Here is a 19,980-nt window from a genome sequence, read left to right as displayed (position 1 = left end):
TTTGCAATATACTGTGGACATCTGAATAAAAACTTAACTCATAAATAGATGAATCAAAGCGCTCTCCAGCTCTGTGTCTGATTGTCTTTTTCTCCTCAGATCATGATGAGCACCGCCGGGTCACGCAAACCCGACCAATTCAATATTAAAATCAAATTCAGTCCTGTGGCCCGTTTTTCTATTTCGTATTTTTGATCTGTGCCTAAAATTGAAATATGAAAAACCAGACGTTTTTCCGTTTTTTGTCTTACCCACTGCATTTATTCTATCGCATGTTTTCTCAGATATAGCGTTTCTTTTGTTAATGTTTAAATTTTTTTGCTGTAGTTCATGAATGTGTTTATTTGCCTCTTCCACTAATATCTCTAACTCCAACTCGTCAAATTTCATTTTGCGCTTGTGACTTGTGACTGTGCATTCCATCCAGACTCTCCATGGCGCAAAGTTTGCGCTCGCAAACCGTAAGACACGCAACACCTCATTTAAATACTGCTGTTTGCACCTGTTATCAATTGCGCAAGCAATCTTAGTTGATCACCTGCAAACCACACAACAACAGCACGCGCAAACTTGTTCAGTGCACACGCAATTTAGTACTCTTTATTTAGGATCTTAGTAAATCGGGAAGATTCTAGAGAATCTAAACTTGAAGTCAAACATGAAAACATTTAGACAGAATTAAGAATAAATAAAAAAAGAATAATGAGATAAAAATCTAATTTATGATCAAATATCAACAGTCCAGTAAATTATTTAATGTTTAAATGTGAAAAAGATCAAATAAAAATACAATAAACCAAAAAACTAAAGATAAATGGTGATTATCTCCTTCATCATCATCATCATCATCATCACCATCTTCATCATCATCATCATCATCATCATCATCACCATCATCATCATCTCCTTCATCATCATCATCATCATCATCACCTTCATCATCATCATCACCGTCATCATCATCACCATCATCATCATCATCTTCATCATCATCTCCTTCATCATCATCATCATCATCATCACCTTCATCATCATCATCATCATCATCATCATCATCATCACCTTCATCATCATCATCACCTTCATCATCATCATCATCATCTCCTTCATCATCATCACCATCATCATCATCATCATCATCATCATCTCCTTCATCATCACCATCACCATCATCATCATCATCATCATCATCATGGAGACACTGAGGAACCAGGACCAGAGTCCAAGTCCAGGATCCAACAGAGACAGTTTCTCTGACCGGAGACTCTGGAGACTAAACTGGACACAGAGACACTGAGGAACCAGACCAGGACCAGAGTCCAAATCCAGCATAGAGAGGTTCAGTGAAGCTGGTGTTGAAGGTGTGGAAGAGGATCAGTCTGTCAGAGACAGAGACTTCATAGAAGGACAGAGTTCCAGCAGGAACGTCCACGTAAACTGCTGCTCTGCCAGAGTCTGGACATGGAGATGAGGAGGAGATGGATGTTTCTCTGTCATTGTGATAGACTTCGTACTGACCACCTGGATAACAGTCCAGACTCCAGGAATGATCGTTTCTTCCAAACCCACAGTCAGTAGAGTTTCCTCTCCTGCTGATTCTTCTGTAACTCACTGATACAGAAACAGCTCCGCTCCACTGGACCTCCCAGTAACAGCGACCCGTCAGAACTTATCTACACAGCAGCTGAGGTTTAACATCAAACCTGTCTGGATGATCAGGATATGACTGATTCTCCCACACACGTATCACCTTCCTGTTGTCCTCAGACAGTTGGATGTATTTGTGGACTGTGTTTGTGTCGACAGTGAGTTGACAGGAATCTGATGGAGAGAACAAACAAGCAGCTGCAGTTATTATTGATCAGTTATTGATCACTGATGGACTCATGAACGAGTGAAGATGGTTGAATAAAAACACACTTACACCTCCTGGGACCTGGTGTCAGAAATCGTTGTCCAGCAGGCTCCACCCTGGAAGGAGGAGGAGGTTTATGGAAACCCCAAATAAAAAGTCTCAAAAAATTGGAATGTTTTATGAAATCAATAAATGATTTGATCATCAAAATTGTAACAAATAAAGGCTTAGAATATCCTGCTTTGCATATAATGAGACTATGTAATATATTAGTTTCACCTTTTAAGTTGAATTATTGAAATAAATTAACTTTTACACCATATTCTAATTGTCCGACTTTCACCTGTAGCTTTATTTATATTTACTATAGGAGCATAGGCTAGTTCTGTTGCTACATGGTTGTCTGTCTGTACAGTTATGCAAGTTATTTAAACTTTAAATCAAAGCATCTTGTTTTTTCAAATAGAATAAATACATTTCTATGCATTTTAGAAGTTTTGGGGATCTCTCTTTTTATGGCGCCTGCGCTGCTGAAATCTGGGCGTTGTCAGGGTTTGACTTTTCCCCCAGTTTGAGTTTCAGTTCTGTCCCTCCTGTTTCCATCTGCCCTGATTGTCTGCACCTGTGTCTCGTTAACCCTGTGTATATCTGGTCTTGTCTTTCCCCTGCTCCTCGCTGGTCCAGACTGTTTGCTCCCTCCATGTTCTCCTCGTCTAGTTTTTGTTCTGCCTTTTTGATCCTGCTCCACAGCGTTTTTGGTTTGTCCTTACAAATAAACCCTGAGTTTTCTGGAACTCCTGCCTCCTGCTCTCCTGCGTTTGGGTCCTCAACAAACCACTCCGTGACAGAACGGACCAGCCAAGATGGACCCAGCGGGAGAGCTCATCAGGCAGATGCTAGTTAGCAGTAAGCTATGGTTTTACTCCGGTCCGAGTCCCAAGCTCTGTTCTTAAAAAATCCAATGGAATCCAAGTTATGAAAAACAAAAATATATTTATTTGCAAACTGTCACTAATCCACAAAAACATTCAAAACCGGTTACGAGTAAGAAACCGTGTCGCTCCACTGCTGCTCAACTCTGTACTCACTCTGGAACTGAAAACTCTGCACATCCGGGTGAGCTCAGCAGCAGCTCTTAAAGGTATAGCATCACTAAATCCAACACAAACCAAACAGTGTATTCCAGTTCTATAGTTAACCTAAACACATTCAATTAGCATCAATCCAAAACGATTACTAATCAATATGCTAATTTGAGATCCAAATTAAAACATAAACAATATAAATCTACTGTAATTAGAAAAATCAAAGGAATACTTATCATTGCCCCATACAACCCTCTTTCAGTTGGTCTGCCGGGAGGCACAGAAGAACATGCTACCGGGCACGGAAGATGGTCCCCATTCCGAAAAATCTGGGAGGATGGGCGGATCACGTGACAAGTGAGGAATGGCGTGTTAGAGCCTCTCGTAAAACCGGACCCTAAATGCATTTAAACTGTGCCTATAATAAAACAGATAAACGTTCAGTAACGCTGCAAACTGTTGCTAGATACCAGTAAGGAATATTGTTGCATGGATGGCCAGTGAAACATCTCAGCAGAATACTAGACGGAGAAAACAAGACACTGAACGCGCTGCCTACAAAGAAATGATGGGCGAGGAAGAACCGCTGGCCTGGGCGCAACAACTGTTGGCTGAAATTAACAGCATCAAAAACTCCTTTGAGCCCAGATTTGATGAATTAAGTGAATCTATCAAAGGACTAAAAAAAGATACCCGGGCTGTGCTGAATAATGCTGAAAAACGAATTGGAAAATTGGAGGACGAACGCAGCGCTGACAGGAAAGTTATTAAAGATCTTTCCAAAGATGTGGACTACCTGAAAAGTAAAGTGATGCTGATGGAGTCTCATAGGAAGAGGAATAATCTGGTTCTGATGGGCTTGGAGGAGGGTCTGCTGGAGGCCAGTGACCAACAAGAGGAGATGGAGGAGACTGCGGTAAGTTTTGGATGGGAAACCTACTGACCCGGCACCAGAGGTAGAGAGACAGCACCGCAGCCTCCGGCCCCGACCCGACCCCTCAGAACCGCCGCGATCCTATCTCTTACGACTGTTAGAAGAAACTGATCTGGAAAGGAAAGCCGTTCTACATTCATCAGGATCTACCTGTGGAGCTCCAGCGTAAACGAGCAGAATACGCTGATGTCAAGAAGAAACTCCGGGACACAGATCACTGCTACGGCTCCTCCACCCAGCAAGACTCATTGTTACCATTGATGGAAAAAAATATATCTTCAAAAACCCAGAGGAAGCAAATAGAGAACTGAAAAGACATCTTCCAGATATATTTGGATAATTTCGAGGCACTCTAGAAGCGCACCGGTAGACGTGAGTTATTATTCTTATCACTTTTATTTGGCTATATTAATGGGCTACCGAGTACTTAAAGAACATTTTACTTTAATTAAATGAAACAGTTTGTGTTAAGAGATTAAGTAAAATGGTTCAATCCATGTATTGTCACTGCATGACTGTTCTTTTTTCTCGGTGGCCCGAGTCTGATTTATTTTACGCACCAGACAGAAGTGACTGGACTGCCGCTGCGTCTATCTATTCTAGCTTTTCAAAGTGCACCAGATTGATGCATTTAAATGCATTATGCTCAAAAAATACCCCCGACCGGTACCGGTAATATTAAAGCAGTCAATATCTATTTGCAGTTGTGTGAGATATAAAATTATACAATTTAAAATTATACATCGAGCTTATATCCAACCACACAAGCTAAAAATAATGGACCCAAATGTCTCTGAACTGTGCTGGCATTGGCTGTGGTGAGATTGGTACACTTATACATCTGCTATGGTTCTGCCCAGTGGTCCAACAATTCTGGTCTGAGGTCATTGACATTTTGGAAGCTATTTTGAATATTCGTGTTCCTCAATGTCCTGTTGTGTGTTTATTGGGGAGTGCAGTGGAGAACGCGCATGGGAAAATTATGCAACGTATCATTGCTCTCGGCTTTCTGTCTGTGAAGAGATCAATACTTATGAACTGGAAGATTCGTAAACCAAACTGCTGTCACAAATACAATTGGCTGAAGGACTTTTTGGATTTATTATCAATGGAAAAGGCAACTTCAATCCTCAAAGACAATGAAAATGACCAATTTGCCCCATGGACTGTCATTAGACAACAGTTGAGAATAAAGGAATAATAATATGACCTGTTGTGTTGGTCACATGCTTCTTATTTTATTTTACTTATTCTTCTTTTAGAGCTGGACCTGAACTGACGCTAGAGGCTCCATCATTCTTAAAGTTTATCTGTACCAACCCTTCCCCCCGCCCCCTTGTCTTTTTTTTGTGTCATTGTAATGCTTCTTTTTTTGATTATGTGAAATGTGGTGTTCCATCCATCCATCCATTGTCCGCCGCTTATCCGTTCCCGGGTCGTGGGGGCAGCAGCCTCAGCAGGGATGCCCAGACTTCCTTCACCCCAGACACTTCCTCCAGCTCCTCCAAGGGGAGTCCGAGGCGTTCCCAGGCCAGCCGAGAACCATAGTCTCTCCAGCGTGTCCTGGGTCTTCCCCGGGGTCTCCTCCCGGTGGGACATGCTTGGAACACCTCCCTAGGGAGGAGGGACATGCCTGGAACACCTCCCTAGGGAGGAGGGACATGCCTCGAACACCTCCCTAGGGAGGCGTCCAGAAGGGATCATCCGGTACAGATGCCCAAGCCACCTCAGCTGACTCCTCTCAATGTGAAGGAGCAGCGGCTTGACTCCGAGCTCCTCACGGGTGACCAAACTCCACACCCTATCTCCCTCCGGCCCCTGGCTGCGCCTAGAAATCCTGTCCATAAAAATTATGAACAGGACCGGTGACAAAGGGCAGCCCTGCCGGAGTCCAACATGCACCGGGAACAAGTCTGACTTACTGCCGGCAATGCGAACCAGACTCCTGCTCCGATCATATAGAGACTGGACAGCCCTTAATAGAGGGCCCCGGACTCCATACTCACTGAGCGCCCCCCACAGAATGGCATGAGGGACACGGTCAAATGCCTTCTCCAGATCCACAGAGGACATGTAGACTGGTTGGGCAAATTCCCATGAACCCTTGAGTACCCTGCGGAGGGTGTAGAGCTGGTCCAGTGTTCCACGACCGGGACGAAAACCGCATTGTTCCTCCTGAATCCGAGGTTCAACTATTGGTCGTATTCTCCTCTCCAGTACCCTGGCGTAGACTTTCCCGGGGAGGCTGAGAAGTGTGATTCCCCTATAGTTGGAGCACACTCTCCGGTCCCCCTTTTTAAACAGAGGGACCACCACCCCGGTTTGCCACTCTGCGGTACTGTCCCCTTCCTCCATGCAATGTCGCAGAAGCGTGTCAACCAAGACAGCCCTACGACATCCATAGACTTGAGGTACTCAGGGCGAATCTCATCGACCCCCGGTGCCACTGAGGAGCTTATGAACCACCTCAGTGACCTCGGCTTGGGTGATGGATGAGCACGTCCCCGCGTCCCCTCTCTCTGCTTCCTCAGTGGAAGGCATGTCAGTCGGGTTGAGGAGATCCTCGAAGTATTCCTTCCACCGTCCGACGATGAGGCGCCGAACGGTCCTCCAGAATTTCCTCGAGGCCGACCGAAAGTCTTCCTCCATGGCCTCCTTCGGGGAGGCCATGGAGGAAATGTGGTGTTGTTAACCCTTTTTTTTTTATTTCTTTTTTTTTTATTTATTGTCCCTGTCTTCATGTTGAAAAATAAAAATTCTAAATAATAAAAAAAAGAGGGGTCCCCATTCCAGGGAACGCGCCTGGCTTTCCCAAACCCGAGCCTTCAGCTTCAAGGGAGACGACGTCGGTGCCAGCCCCGGTCTGTTCTCGCTCCTGTGATGGTCCCGGACCCCCCTCAGCCAGCGCCGAGGACCCGGTGTGCCCCGGAGCCCGTCCCTCGGATTCTTGGTCCCCCGAAGCCGGTCCCTCGGGTTCCCCCTGACCCGCCTGCTACGTCCCGAGGGTGACCTCCCAAACTGCCTCGTCGGTCAGCCCGGCCTTGAAGACGGCCCCCACAACTTTGAACATGTGTTGGAATTATTGTAAATAAGTAGTAAGTTATCATGCTCGCTATTAACAGAACGTATGATAATTTGCTTACGCCTGTGACACACTGATAAAGAATGTTGTGTAAAGTGATTAAAAAATGCTGCACAAGAAGTTTCCTGATTATCAGCATGAAGCAGAAGTCTGCAGAGAAGAGGAAACTTCTTCTTACTAACGAACAAGAACAAAAACAATCTATACCAATGACTGTGACCACTCCCCTTCCCCTCCCTTTGGGGACGCAGTCAGCTATGTAAACTAGGGAGTGCCCGGAGTGAATAAAAGCAAAGGAAGCAGCAGAGACGGGTTAGAGTTAGTTGGGATTGTAACGTCTCAGCTGCTCTCCTTGCGCAAGTCAAAAGATACTTACTGTGTACTGTGTCTGTTTTTGTCTCCAAAAAGTGTGATGTTACGAATGTTAAGTGTTTGAACCTAACAGTGTGTCTGGGCCCTCCTCCGGGGTTTTTGTTTTTTTGTGATGCTTCATTGGAACATCTGGGATCTGTCCCTTGAGAGGGGGTAATGTCAGGGTTTGACATTTCCCCCAGTTTGAGTTTCAGTTCTGTCCCTCCTGTTTCCCATCTCTACTCTTGTCTTTCCCCTTCTCCCTGCTGTGTGTCCTACCTGAGAATGTCCTACCTGAGAGTGTCCTACCTGAGAGTGTCCTACCTGAGAGTGTCCTACCTGAGTGTGTCCTACCTGAGAGTGTCCTACCTGAGAGGGTCCTACCTGAGTGTGTCCTACCTGAGTGTGTCCTACCTGAGAGTGTCCTACCTGAGAGGGTCCTACCTGAGTGTGTCCTCCCTGAGTGTGTCCTACCTGAGACTGTCCTACCTGAGAGTGTCCTACCTGAGAGTGTCCAGTCTCCAGCGGGGATCCTCCAGTCTAGACAGAAGCTTCCCTGCTGACGCTCCTGGATGGTTGTAGCTCAGGTCCAGCTCTCTCAGGTGGGAGGGGTTGGAGGTCAGAGCTGAGACCAGAGAAGAACTTCCTTCCTCTGAGATCAGACAGCCTGACAGCCTGCAGACACACAACACAGGTCTGCTGCATTTCCTCTGCTCAGGTGTCCTGCTGCAGACACGTTTAGCAGCATGTTCACTGGGACTGGAAAAGACTTGAATGAATCCTGACCTGAGAGACTCCAGTTTACAGTGTGGACTCTCCAGTCCAGGACACAGCTTCTTCAGTCCTGAATCCTGCAGGTCGTTGTTACTCAGGTCCAGTTCTGTCAGACTGGAGGACTGAGAGCTGAGAACTGAGGACAGAAGTGGACAGATGTCCTCTGAGAGGTTACAGCCACTCAGTCTGCAGACGGAAGAAAAGAACAACAATCAGGTTATTTCACTGTTGTGGAAGAAAATGTAGTTGTGTCTCCAACTGTTCTGCTGGTCTTCAGCTCATCCTGCCTCCCCAGTACAAACAGAAATTAAAGTATTTCCTTGTCAGAGTTCATGCTTGTGTGTGATTTTAGGTCTAACGTGTTATTAAAGTCTCTGGAAATGAAAGAACCAGCGTAAAATCCCTCATGTGAGGTTGTGCTGAAAAAAGACCCAAACAAGTGAAGAAAACATGAAATCTGGATGTAAAACCAGACGTAGTCAGAAACTAGCCTCCACTCCAGAGGTCCAACATGTGTCTGTTGGTACTTACATAACTTTCTTGGAGGCTTTGACCACTGGCAGCAGCCTCCGTAGAGTCTCCTCTGAAGCTGAGAACTTCTTCAGGTCAAACACCTCCAGATCTTCTTCTGATGACAGTAAGATGAAGACCAGAGCTGACCACTGAGCAGGAGACAGTTTATCTGTGGAGAAACGTCCTGACCTCAGGAACTCTTGGACCTCCTTCACCAGAGAACGATCGTTCAGTTCATTCAGACAGTGGAACAGGTTGATGCTTCTCTCTGCAGACAGACCCTTACTGATCTTCTTCTTGATGTATTTGATAGTTTTCTGTGAACTTCTCTGGTTTGATGTCATCAGACCTCGTAGGAGAGTCTGATTGGTCTCCAGTGAAAGACCCAGGAGGAAGCGCAGGAACAAGTCCAGGTGTCCGTTGGGACTCTGTAAGGCCTTGTCCACAGCTGTCTGATAGAGCTGAGTCTCTGCTCTTGTTTTAAACCACCTGGAGGTGTTTCTTTGTTCCTCCAGCAGGTTGACTCCAGACTTGATGAAGGTCTGATGGACATGAAGCGCAGCCAGAAACTCCTGGACACTCAGATGGATGAAGCAGAAGACCTGGTCCTGGTACAGGCTGCTCTCCTCTCTAAAGATCTGGGTGAATACTCCTGAGTACACTGAAGCCTCTCTGACATCGATGCCACACTCTCTCAGGTCTGATTCATAGAAGATCAGGTTTCCTTCAGGTTTCTGCAGCTGCTCAAAAGCCAGTTTCCCCAGAGACTTGATCATCTTCCTGCTGTCTGGACTCCAGTGTGGATCTGTCTCAGCTCCTCTGTCATACTTGACCTTCTTCAGTTTGGCCTGGACCACCAGGAAGTGGATGTACATCTCAGTCATGGTCTTGGGCAGCTCCCCTCCCTCTCTGGTTTCCAGGACTTTCTCCAGGACCGTAGCAGTGATCCAGCAGAAGACTGGGATGTGGCACATGATGTGGAGGCTCCGTGATGTCTTGATGTGGGAGATGATCCTGGTCTGCTCCTCTTCTCTGATCCTCTTCCTGAAGTATTCCTCCTTCTGTGGGTCAGTGAACCCCCCGACTTCTGTCACCATGGAGACACACTCAGGAGGGATCTGATTGGCTGCTGCGGGCCGTGTGGTGATCCAGAGACGAGCAGAAGGAAGCAGGTTCCCCCTGATGAGGTTTGTCAGCAGCACATCCACTGAGGTGGACCTTCTGGGGTCACTGACGATTGTAGAGTTGTGGAAGTCCAGAGGAAGTCGACTCTCATCCAGACCGTCAAAGATGAACACGACCTGGAACTCTTCAAAGCTGCAGATTTTTCTGGTTTCAGAGAAGAATCGATGAACTAGTTCCACCAAGCTGAACTTCTCCTCTTTCAGCACATTCAGCTCTCTGAAGGTGAATGGAAGCAGGAACTGGATGTCCTGGTTGGTTCTGCCTTCAGCCCAGTCCAGACTGAACTTCTGTGTTAGGACTGTTTTCCCGATGCCGGCCACTCCCTTCGTCATCACCGTTCTGATTGGTCCTCCTCTTCCAGGTGGGGGTTTAAAGATGTCTTCCTGTCTGACGGCTGTTTCTGCTCTGTATGGTTTACTGGAAGCTGCTTCAATCTGTCTGACTTCATGTTCTTCATTGACCTCTCCGGTCCCTCCCTCTGTGATGTAGAGCTCCGTGTAGATCTGCTCCAGAAGGTTTGTCTTTCCTGCTTTAGTGATCCCCTCAGACACATGCTGGTGCTTCTTCTGCAGCTTAGACTTCAGCCGCTTTTTACAAACTTCAGCAAAAGTACCTTAATAAAAGTGGAAAAAAAGAAACCAGTTACAGTAGTGTTTTATAAAGTTCAATTTAATTCTTCTAAAGAATCAGGATGTGAACCAACACTGATCGACTCCAACGTTATGATGAGCTGTACGATATTGAGTGGAATCACTTTTACCAGCAAAACACCTCTGAACATTCAGGATATGGAAATGACAAGAACATCTGGAGTCCTGGGGTTTCTAGTACCAGGATGTTAGCAGTACAGCCCTGGTGGGTTGTGGGTTTGTGGGTTGTTGTATTCTAGTTATTGTTGTGGTGTCTGTGAAATGGATTTTTCAAGTTTAGGATTTGAAAACACCAGAAGATGATCTGATCCAATAATCTGCAGAACCATGAAGACAATCTGGAGTTCAGCAGGATTCCTGGAAGAGGAAAACCTGGAATAAAATCTTCCAGTTTTCTTGTGGTGTTGGTCGGTTAAACATGTTTATTGAGGTCCACTGCTGTCCTGTACAGGGAGGCTGTAGGGGGGTGCTGGGACCATGTGGGGGCAACTGGTCTGCAGAAATGTTTAGTTGGGAGTTAACGATCAAAATAACCTTCATGTGGATCAAGAATACAGATCTGATTCCAGCAGAACATTGTTGGAACAAGATGAGCAGAGTTCCTCCCTTCATCTTTCAGTGGTTTTAATGTTGTGGCTGATCTGTGAATGACGTTCATCTCCTGAGGCATTCTGGGACATTTATCCAGCAGCTTAAATGTTCAGAGAAATCCTCTTACTGCTCTGCAGACGCTCAGCCAGCTTCTCCTGCTTCATTCTCCTCAGGAAGTCCACTGTGATCTTCACAAACGCCTCTCTGCTGCTCCTCTGCTCTTCATCCTCACCCTGCAACAAATGCTCTAGGGATTCTGGGTAATCTGAACTCAGAACCCTCTGGATCTTCTTCAGCTCGTCCTTCACAAACATGACGATGTCGTCCTCCAGCAGCTGGAACAGAAGACCACATGAAGGACACAACCAGACTGAAACCATGGAGACAAACATCAGGTCCATGATGGACAGACTGACAGTCCACTGGTCTCCAGAGACCAGCATGGAGAAAAACATCAGGTCCATGATGGACAGACTGACAGTCCACTGGTCTCCAGAGACCAGCATGCAGATGGACATCAGGTCCATGATGGACAGACTGACAGTCCACTGGTCTCCAGTGACCAGCATGCAGATGGACATCAGGTCCATGATGAACAGACTGACAGTCCACTGGTCTCCAGAGACCAGCATGGAGACAAACATCAGACCCATGATGGACAGCCTGACAGTCCACCGGTCTCCAGAGACCAGCATGGAGACAAACATCAGGTCCATGATGGACAGACTGACAGTCCACTGGTCTCCAGAGACCAGCATGCAGATGGACATCAGGACAACAGGTGGAGCAGCAGTTGTTGTTCATGTACAGACCTGAAAGATGGAGTCCAGCTGTGTCTGATGCTGCTGGACAGATGGACCACTGGGGGACTCTGAGATCTGCTGGTCCACTCTGTGGAGGAACCAGGAAGTATTAGCTCACATCATGTCTGTCCTCACAGAGACAAACACAAGCTGAAGGTCCATGAAGTCCTGTTGGGATGAGGACAGTCCATCAGAGGACTGGTGGTGGTGAAGGTTTACTAGTCCTGCTGATCCAACGACAACATGTGACCTCAGTGAAAAGTTACAACAAGATCAGGAACATGGACAACTGATGGAGACATGAAGCAGCTGAGGAACTCTGGACCATCACCAGGATCAGTAAGAGGAACTCTGGACCATCATCAGGATCAGTAAGAGGAACTCTGGATCATCATCAGGATCAGTAAGAGGAACTCTGGACCATCATCAGGATCAGTAAGAGGAACTCTGGACCATCATCAGGATCAGTAAGAGGAACTCTGGACCATCATCAGGATCAGTAAGAGGAACTCTGGACCATCATCAGGATCAGTAAGAGGAACTCTGGACCATCATCAGGATCAGTAAGAGGAACTCTGGATCATCACCAGGATCAGTCCTCTGGAAGGTGAAACCTCCAGATGTGTCAACCAGAGGAAAAAGCTCCTGACAGGAGATGAAGATCTATGAGGAGGAGGCTCAGATCCCCATCAGGTGATGGAGGACCACAGGGGTCCAGGACTACATGATCTATTCAGGAAGAAACATTGGGACATTTCCTATGAGGACTGATTTAAATACATTTAATGTGTTTAAATACATCTCACCTCTCTGAAGAAGAATGTTCGTCTCCTTTAAAGTGAATTAGCCCGCCCTTTGACCGGTCGCTCTTCAAGGACAAACAGCTGGGTTCATGTTCAAGAGAGTCTCTTTTCTGATGGACCCTGATAGAAGACAAAAGTTCAAAATGTAAATATGCTATTCATATGAAATATAAGATATACAGATAAAAATATTTAGTCTATTTAAAAAGTATTAAACGTAAATCATTGGCAGCGTTTGGATACACTCACCTCTTTAAAGCAGAACGTTGGTCTCCTTTAAAGTTAAATAACCAGTCCCTTGACTGGTCGCTCTTCAAGGACACACAGCTGGGTCCAGGTCCAGGTCCAGGTCCAGGTCCAGGTGCAGGTCCAGGTCCAGGTCCGGGTCCAGGTCCGGTTCCAGGTTTATTCCTGTAATAATGAGGTTTGGTAATGTGAGTCTTGAGCTCTGACATGCAGAAGAGTCACAGACAGTTAGAGATCCCCATCTCACCTCTGAGCTTTGCTCCGACTCTCATGTTCCCCACACAGAGAGGTTTTAGAGGGAGGGACTCCCTCCTCTCTGTCCTCACACTGGTCCATTCTGCTGAATTCACGTCCACATCAGCTCACACACACACCTTCACCTGCAGAGGAAACACACATCACTGGTGTTGGACAGAGACCAGCTGATCCTGCTCTGGTTTTCTCTTCTCTTTAGTGTTAATGTCACTAGAATGCAGTCAGAAACCACTGGGAGGTGGAGGAAGTCACTGATACAGCCGTATCTGCTGATCCGAGCTGCTCTGAAACTTTCTCTCAGCACCTTGTCTCATTTTCTAATAATAAAAACACTAAATTCTGTTAACAACAGTTTAATGCACAAACAGGAAGTTGAAAATCTTGAACAAGCAGAAAGAGACTGGGCCTCTACGTGAGTCTGGTTCCTGTAAATGTGAAGAAGCTCAGAGGTGAAACTGTCCTGCAGAAACACGTGTCCTCCTCCTTCACAGCCTCATCACACAACACTTACACAAGCAGCAAACAACTTCCTCCAGGAACCACGCTTTATTTTGAAAGGCTCCACAGGAAACAGCAGTCTGACTTTAATGCTGGAGACGACAGCTTCATTCCAGGAAATAAAAACACCAACGTTTGATCGATGTAGAAAACTAATCATCGGCTGATCATCACGGTGTTTCTGATCAATAATAAAACCAATAAAAATGTTGTCATTAACAATCATGTAGATTTGTGTTCAGACACAAGAATGATCAAAGTTTGCAGGTAAATCAGAAGTGAGAACGAGTTCCTACCTTCACCTGTTTGAGTCAAAACACAAAGATCAGGAGGGTTAGGGAGCGGTGTAAGGCGTGGAGTGGGGGGTGGAGGGAAAACTCGTTTAACAGGACGAGGGAGAAAAGAAGGACGGGAGGAAAACACACAAGTTTAATCACTGAGATGGAATTTGACTCAAGCACTGTGGTGTAAACATTTGATCCTGATTTTATTTCAAGGTATGGTGGGTGTGAAACAAAAAGCATGAAACTTTTGGGCTAATTTTGGGACGGATGCCAGCAAGATGTAGCCTGTGAAAATCCAGAATAACCTCGGCTTTACTGGCACGTTCTCACAAGAATGCATGTGTGTGTGTTGAGCGTGTGTACGTTTTCCACCAGTGAGGACACAAGGCCTTCAGCAGAGTCTGATCTCAACCACGGCCTCCTCTAGGACCGTCTTCTGTCCTGCCTCCATGTCTGCTAACGACACCCTTTATACTAAAACTACGTTTCCCATGAACCCATGAACTCAGCAACACACCTTTAGAGAAATGCTTTAAGTCTTTAAATCATATCTGTATTTATGTATCTATGTTTGTATGTGAGTGAGAATATTACAATAATAAGTGATTCAAGGTATGGGTTATCCTGCTGATGATGTAACGTTACCTGGGGAAGTAATACATAAAATAAATGTATAAACTGAAATAAAACACAACAGTCAAAGTAAAGTGAAAGACTGACATCGTAATATAGTCAAGAAGGGGAAAAGGAACATTTTGAACGGAAATTGAAAATGACCTCATGTGGAAGTTCAAACAGGCCTAAAAGGTGTTGAAGCGTCTAGTTGTCCAGCAAACACCTTCACTATGAAGTCCTTAGGAATTCAGTGTTTCTAAGACTGGATAGATGAATAAATGAAAAGTCACCTCATTTAGACTAATAGAACATATTTAATCCAGTCAACTAGTACATGTAGCATAAATAATTATTTTAAAGTAGAGTTGACTATTCAGTGACTTATTTTCCCCCAATTTTCGTAATCTCTGCAAGTAAAATTCACATTTATTGACTAGTAACTTCTTAATGTGTTGGTTTTTTGGTGAGAAACATTAAAATACCGAGTCTTAACTTCCCTACAGCGCTCTTGTCAAAGGGGTGGTTCTTAGCGGTTTGGTACTGCAACAACTAAGGTCCCCCAGGAAATACTTTAAGTTCCGTTCTTCGAGGGTGAGCAGCGCTTAGTAACTCACAAACAAAACAGGGGTGCAGCAACAACCATTTATTGCGCAAAGACTGTTATAAAATCAAGGGTGGGGAAAATGTCACTTAAAATGGGAGAACTGTTTCTTAAAATGGCCAATCCTTAAAAGGTTAAAAAGGTTAAAGAATGAACAGTCACAGTCATTCCGTTCCGGGCTCACTGTCCTCTAGCGCCCCCTCTGGAAGCATCGGCAGTCAGGCCCACGCCAACAGGGATCCCCGGTCCGGTCCGATTCCGCCGGGGGCTCCCCAACCACCTGGGCCCCCGTCCATCAGTCCATCCTCCTCAGTCCATCCTCCTCTGCCCATCTCCATCCATCCACCGTGCATTCTCTCCCTTGAATATCTAGGGGGAAGGGAACCCTCCCCTGGTCCACCATTGGTCTGGGGGGGCCAGCCTGCAGTGGTTCATTGGCCACTGCAGCTGTCAGTCAGGATCCGGTTCCTGCCTTAATGGTGTTCAGCTGTGTCTAATCAACTAAAAAAAATAGGTTATTGCATGCCAAACTCAAAACCCACAAAAAGTTACGTTTCAAACAATAACTAAACAAAGCAACAAAAACATGCATGCAAATAAAATGTTTAACACAATAACATAATAAACAAACAATTAAACACAGCCTGGCACTCAGCATGACACTCTGTCTGAAGTGCTCGTCTATTATTTAGGGACATCACACCAGCCTGAAACAGGCAGCTCAAATATAGGACGACAGTTCTAGCCACATGTACTATCATGAGTCAAGTCGGGGCACACATATTTTACAGTTTATACAAATATTAAAAACATGCACTTTTCCTGAAGCAGTAAATTGGATACTTATGACTACCTCTCAGCAGGGGCGCCGCTAGGGATTTTGGGCCCCATGAAAATAATCTTTTCAAGGGCCCCCCAACACAGCGGCGAAATTTGTTGATGCTATTTTACATACAATGCATTTTAATGGTATTTTTGACAATCATTACCATATTTGTGAAAGAAGAGCAACATGACAGTAGGGGAAGAACTGAGCACTCTGAATACAATGGACATACGTTAATTATATAGTATTTCCTACAATATAACTATTTGTAATAGCATAGTCACCAATATGTAAACTTCTCTGATTGGACTGAGAGCGGTCACCCCAGTCTGCTGCACACACCACAGATGTTCCCCTCTGTTTTTACTGCACGTCTTCTATTTAATTTTTAAAAGGGTTTATGCTTTTTAAACCATTAAAATTGTTCAAAATTACTTTTTTCATTAATTTTAATTATTTCCCACAACAGATTCACCTTTGTATTGTTTTAAGATAAGATAAGATAAGAAATCCTTTAATAGTCCCCCAGAGGGGAAATTTCCAGATTACAGCAGCAAAGGGGATAGTGCAAAACACAAGAGGCATCAATATCACACAATAATAATAATAAAAAACACTATAAACAGTATATACAATAATAATAATAATAAGAAGAAGAAGGAGAATAAAAATAGTAATAAATAAAAAAAATACTAGTATACAAAAAGAAAAACAGATGGATATTTACAGATGTTATTTATGCACGTTGCAGAGAATGTTTTGAGACTATAGTAAAAATGTATCATTATTATTAATATTATTTCAACACACACAGCTGCTCACCTCCTTCCTCATGTGGGGGCACTGGGGCTGGTTCAGGGGAAGTTGGGGGCTGACAGACTGCTGCTGCTGCTGCACTTGACTCTGTTCAGAATGAGGCATCATTTTGACAGAGGGGAGATCAACTATTATTGAATGAGAACAGCTTGATAAATGTTTGACTTGATTTATTATTTAACTAAAATAGCAGTAAAATGTGAAAATCCAGTTTTCTTGAGCTAACATGGTGAGAAAAGTGAGCTAGCTTATAGACCACAGACAGGGACAAAGTTAATATTACGTAACTTTCCACCACAACTAACAAACCCACCTTTTTTTTCGGAAATTCTGGGTGACATACTGTCGACCCTTCAACTCTCTCTCCTCTCTTAATTTATTTTGTTTTCTTTTTTGGCTGCCTGATTGTTGAGGCATGATGCCTCTCCTCCTCCTCCTGCAGCTGAGCTGTGACGCTGTGTGACAAACCGCACGTGCGCTACCTGCAGCTGATCCAGTCGCACTGAACCATTTTACGTAAATAGAGGGGGGGTGGGATGCAGGCGTTGATGGCGAAAGTTATTGTTACCAGGGCATTGAAAATAAAACATTTGTGATTATATGTTATTTAATAACTTAGTGTTTTTACTTTTCTTTATTATAATTTTGATCATCATTAGGGGCCTCTCTGGGCCCCCCTCAATCATGGGCCCCTATAATCCGTATCCTTTACCCCCCCTTTTCGGCGCCCCTGCCTCTCAGTACCAGACAGGTTGAAACCTGCTGATTTGTAAACCTATTATGAAAAACAGGTTTTTTCTTGCTTTAACATATATAAAGTGGTCCGACAAATGTTCAGCTCAAAACAGCGTGTTGCAGTGCTGCTGCTGCTGCTCCTCCGGCAGACGGAGAACCGCGCATGCACCGCCTCCTGCTGGCGGGGAGCTGGTACTGCAGCAAAATTAAGTTGAATTTACTTGCAAATGAATTTTGTACATACTAAAACTTAAGTAGTTTATACAAAGACTAGTCTTTCTTTATCTACATAAAAATCTCATGCGAAAAATTTACCTTAATTTTTTTTGGAACAGATAAGATCCCATTGAAAAAACCCTCAGGGAATACCTTTAATTCTAAATAAATACCAACAATACCTGGAGTAAGTACAAAACACAAAGGATATTTAGGAAGGCAACAAAACCAAATGAGCAGAATGACTCAGTGGAAGGTGGAGCTGGTTTATTTTTGGGCCTTTAAGTTTCCAGAGAGGACAGATTGTTGGCAGGTACGTCGTCTAGTTGTTCTCCGGGTCCACGTATCTGAAAGAGAAACACGTTTGTGAAGGTTTTCCATCTGGAATGTGTTTCCCTCCTCTCCGTGTGTTGTGGCGGTGCGCCTGTTCGTCCAGCAGATGGCGACATTTCCCCGAATTGGCCGCCGACCCGCCGCTCCCTCCCGGTGACCCCGCAGCCCCCGCAGAGAAGAATGGCCAAGGTCCTTTGTGATCGTATTTCTATCTCATCTCAACTTTATGTTTCAACACTGAAGCCTTATTTTTCTCCTGGTCTCAGGATTTGTGGGTTTTTTTTAGGTTACTTAAAGGGGACCTATTATGGCGTCTAATACCTATTTCATACAGGCCTTGAATGTCTTAAAAACAAGCTTTTGATTTTTTTTTGCAAAATAAATTAGAAATTCAGCCTCTAAACCATGTCTTTATCTTCCCATTCTCTAACCTCATTCTCTATGCAGGATTCTGAGTGGGCGGGGCTATGATAATGAGACTCTGTGCTGATTGGCTGCCTGAATGACGCGATAGACCGCTACGAAAATATGGCGGAAGCTCCGGCCGGCAGAGTTACCGTGTCATAACTGCATGCGATGCGAGCGAGCGTCAGCGACAAAATCATTTCCATTGCTTTATTTTCTATTGGACTGTCCTAACTGGCCGCAGCGACGCAGCGCTGCGCAGCACTGTGCAGCGCTGCGACACTGTTTTGAGCTGAACATTTGTCGGACCACTTTATATATGTTAAAGCAAGAAAAAACCTGTTTTTCATAATAGGTTTACAAATCAGCAGGTTTCAACCTGTCTGATACTGAGAGGTAATCATAAGTATCCAATTTACTGCTTCAAGAAAAGTGCATGTTTTTAATATTTGTATAAACTGTAAAATATGTGGCCCTGTGATGGACTGGTGACCTGTCCAGGGTGTAACCCCTGCCTCTCACCTAAAATGAGCTGGGATAGGCTCCAGCAGACCCCCGTGACCCCGCAAGGGATAAAGCGGGTAAGATAATGGATGGATGGATGTAAAATATGTCTGCCCCGACTTGACTCATGATAGTACATGTGGCTGGAACTGTCGTCCTGTATTTGAGCTGCCTGTTTCAGGCTGGTGTCATGTCCCTAAATAATAGACGAGCACTTCAGACAGAGCGCTGTAGGGAAGTTAAGACTCTGTATTTTAATGTTTCTCACCAAAAAACAACACATTAAGAAGTTACTAGTCAATAAATGTGAATTTTACTTGCAGAGAATATGAAAATTGGGGGAAAATAAGTCACTGAATAGTCAACTCTACTTTAAAATAATTATTTATGCTACATGTACTAGTTGACTGGATTAAATATGTTCTGTTAGTCTAAATGAGTTGACTTTTCATTTATTCATCTATCCAGTCTTAGAAACACTGAAATCCTAAGGACTTCATAGTGAAGGTGTTTGTTGGACAACTAGACGCTTCAACACCTTTTAGGCCTGTTTGAACTTCCACATGAGGTCAGTTTCAATTTCCTTTCAAAATGTTCCTTTTCCCTTTCTTGACTATATTACGATGTCAGCCTTTCACTTTACTTTGATTGTTTTATTTCAGTTTATACATTTATTTTATGTATTACTTCCCCAGGTAATGTTACATCATCAGCAGGATAACCCATACCTTGAATCACTTATTATTTTAATATTCTCACTCACATACAAACATAGATACATAAATACAGATATGATTTAAAGACTTAAAGCATTTCTCTAAAAGTGTGTTGCTGAGTTCATGGGTTCATGGGAAACGTAGTTTTAGTATAAAGGGTGTCGTTAGCAGACATGGAGGCAGGACAGAAGACGGTCCTAGAGGAGGCCGTGGTTGAGATCAGACTCTGCTGAAGGCCTTGTGTCCTCACTGGTGGAAAACGTACAGACGCTCAACACACACACATGCATTCTTGTGAGAACGT

At 44.5% G+C, this 19,980-nt stretch overlaps 1 protein-coding gene across 1 annotated transcript; it reads right to left on the bottom strand.

The window, feature by feature from the left end:
• Positions 1 to 1,667: 1,667 nt before the first annotated feature.
• On the bottom strand, positions 1,668 to 13,869 carry LOC133424440 (NACHT, LRR and PYD domains-containing protein 1a allele 5-like). The gene is made up of 11 exons (XM_061715060.1): positions 13,639 to 13,869; positions 13,120 to 13,252; positions 12,876 to 13,037; positions 12,630 to 12,746; positions 11,833 to 11,911; positions 11,148 to 11,355; positions 8,613 to 10,392; positions 8,094 to 8,267; positions 7,812 to 7,982; positions 1,925 to 1,971; positions 1,668 to 1,821 (listed from the first exon to the last, which is right to left on the bottom strand). Exons 2-11 carry the CDS (start codon positions 13,206 to 13,208, stop codon positions 1,670 to 1,672), a joined length of 2,979 nt encoding a protein of 992 aa, XP_061571044.1. The 5' UTR covers positions 13,209 to 13,252; positions 13,639 to 13,869; the 3' UTR covers positions 1,668 to 1,669.
• Between the last annotated feature and the right edge of the window lie 6,111 nt (positions 13,870 to 19,980).

The sequence above is a fragment of the Cololabis saira genome, chromosome 23 (assembly GCF_033807715.1).
Source record: "Cololabis saira isolate AMF1-May2022 chromosome 23, fColSai1.1, whole genome shotgun sequence".
Classification (NCBI taxonomy): Eukaryota; Metazoa; Chordata; class Actinopteri; order Beloniformes; family Belonidae; genus Cololabis; species Cololabis saira.
Note: the sequence above shows the minus strand (reverse complement) of the source record. Positions and strands in the feature narration are given on the sequence as shown.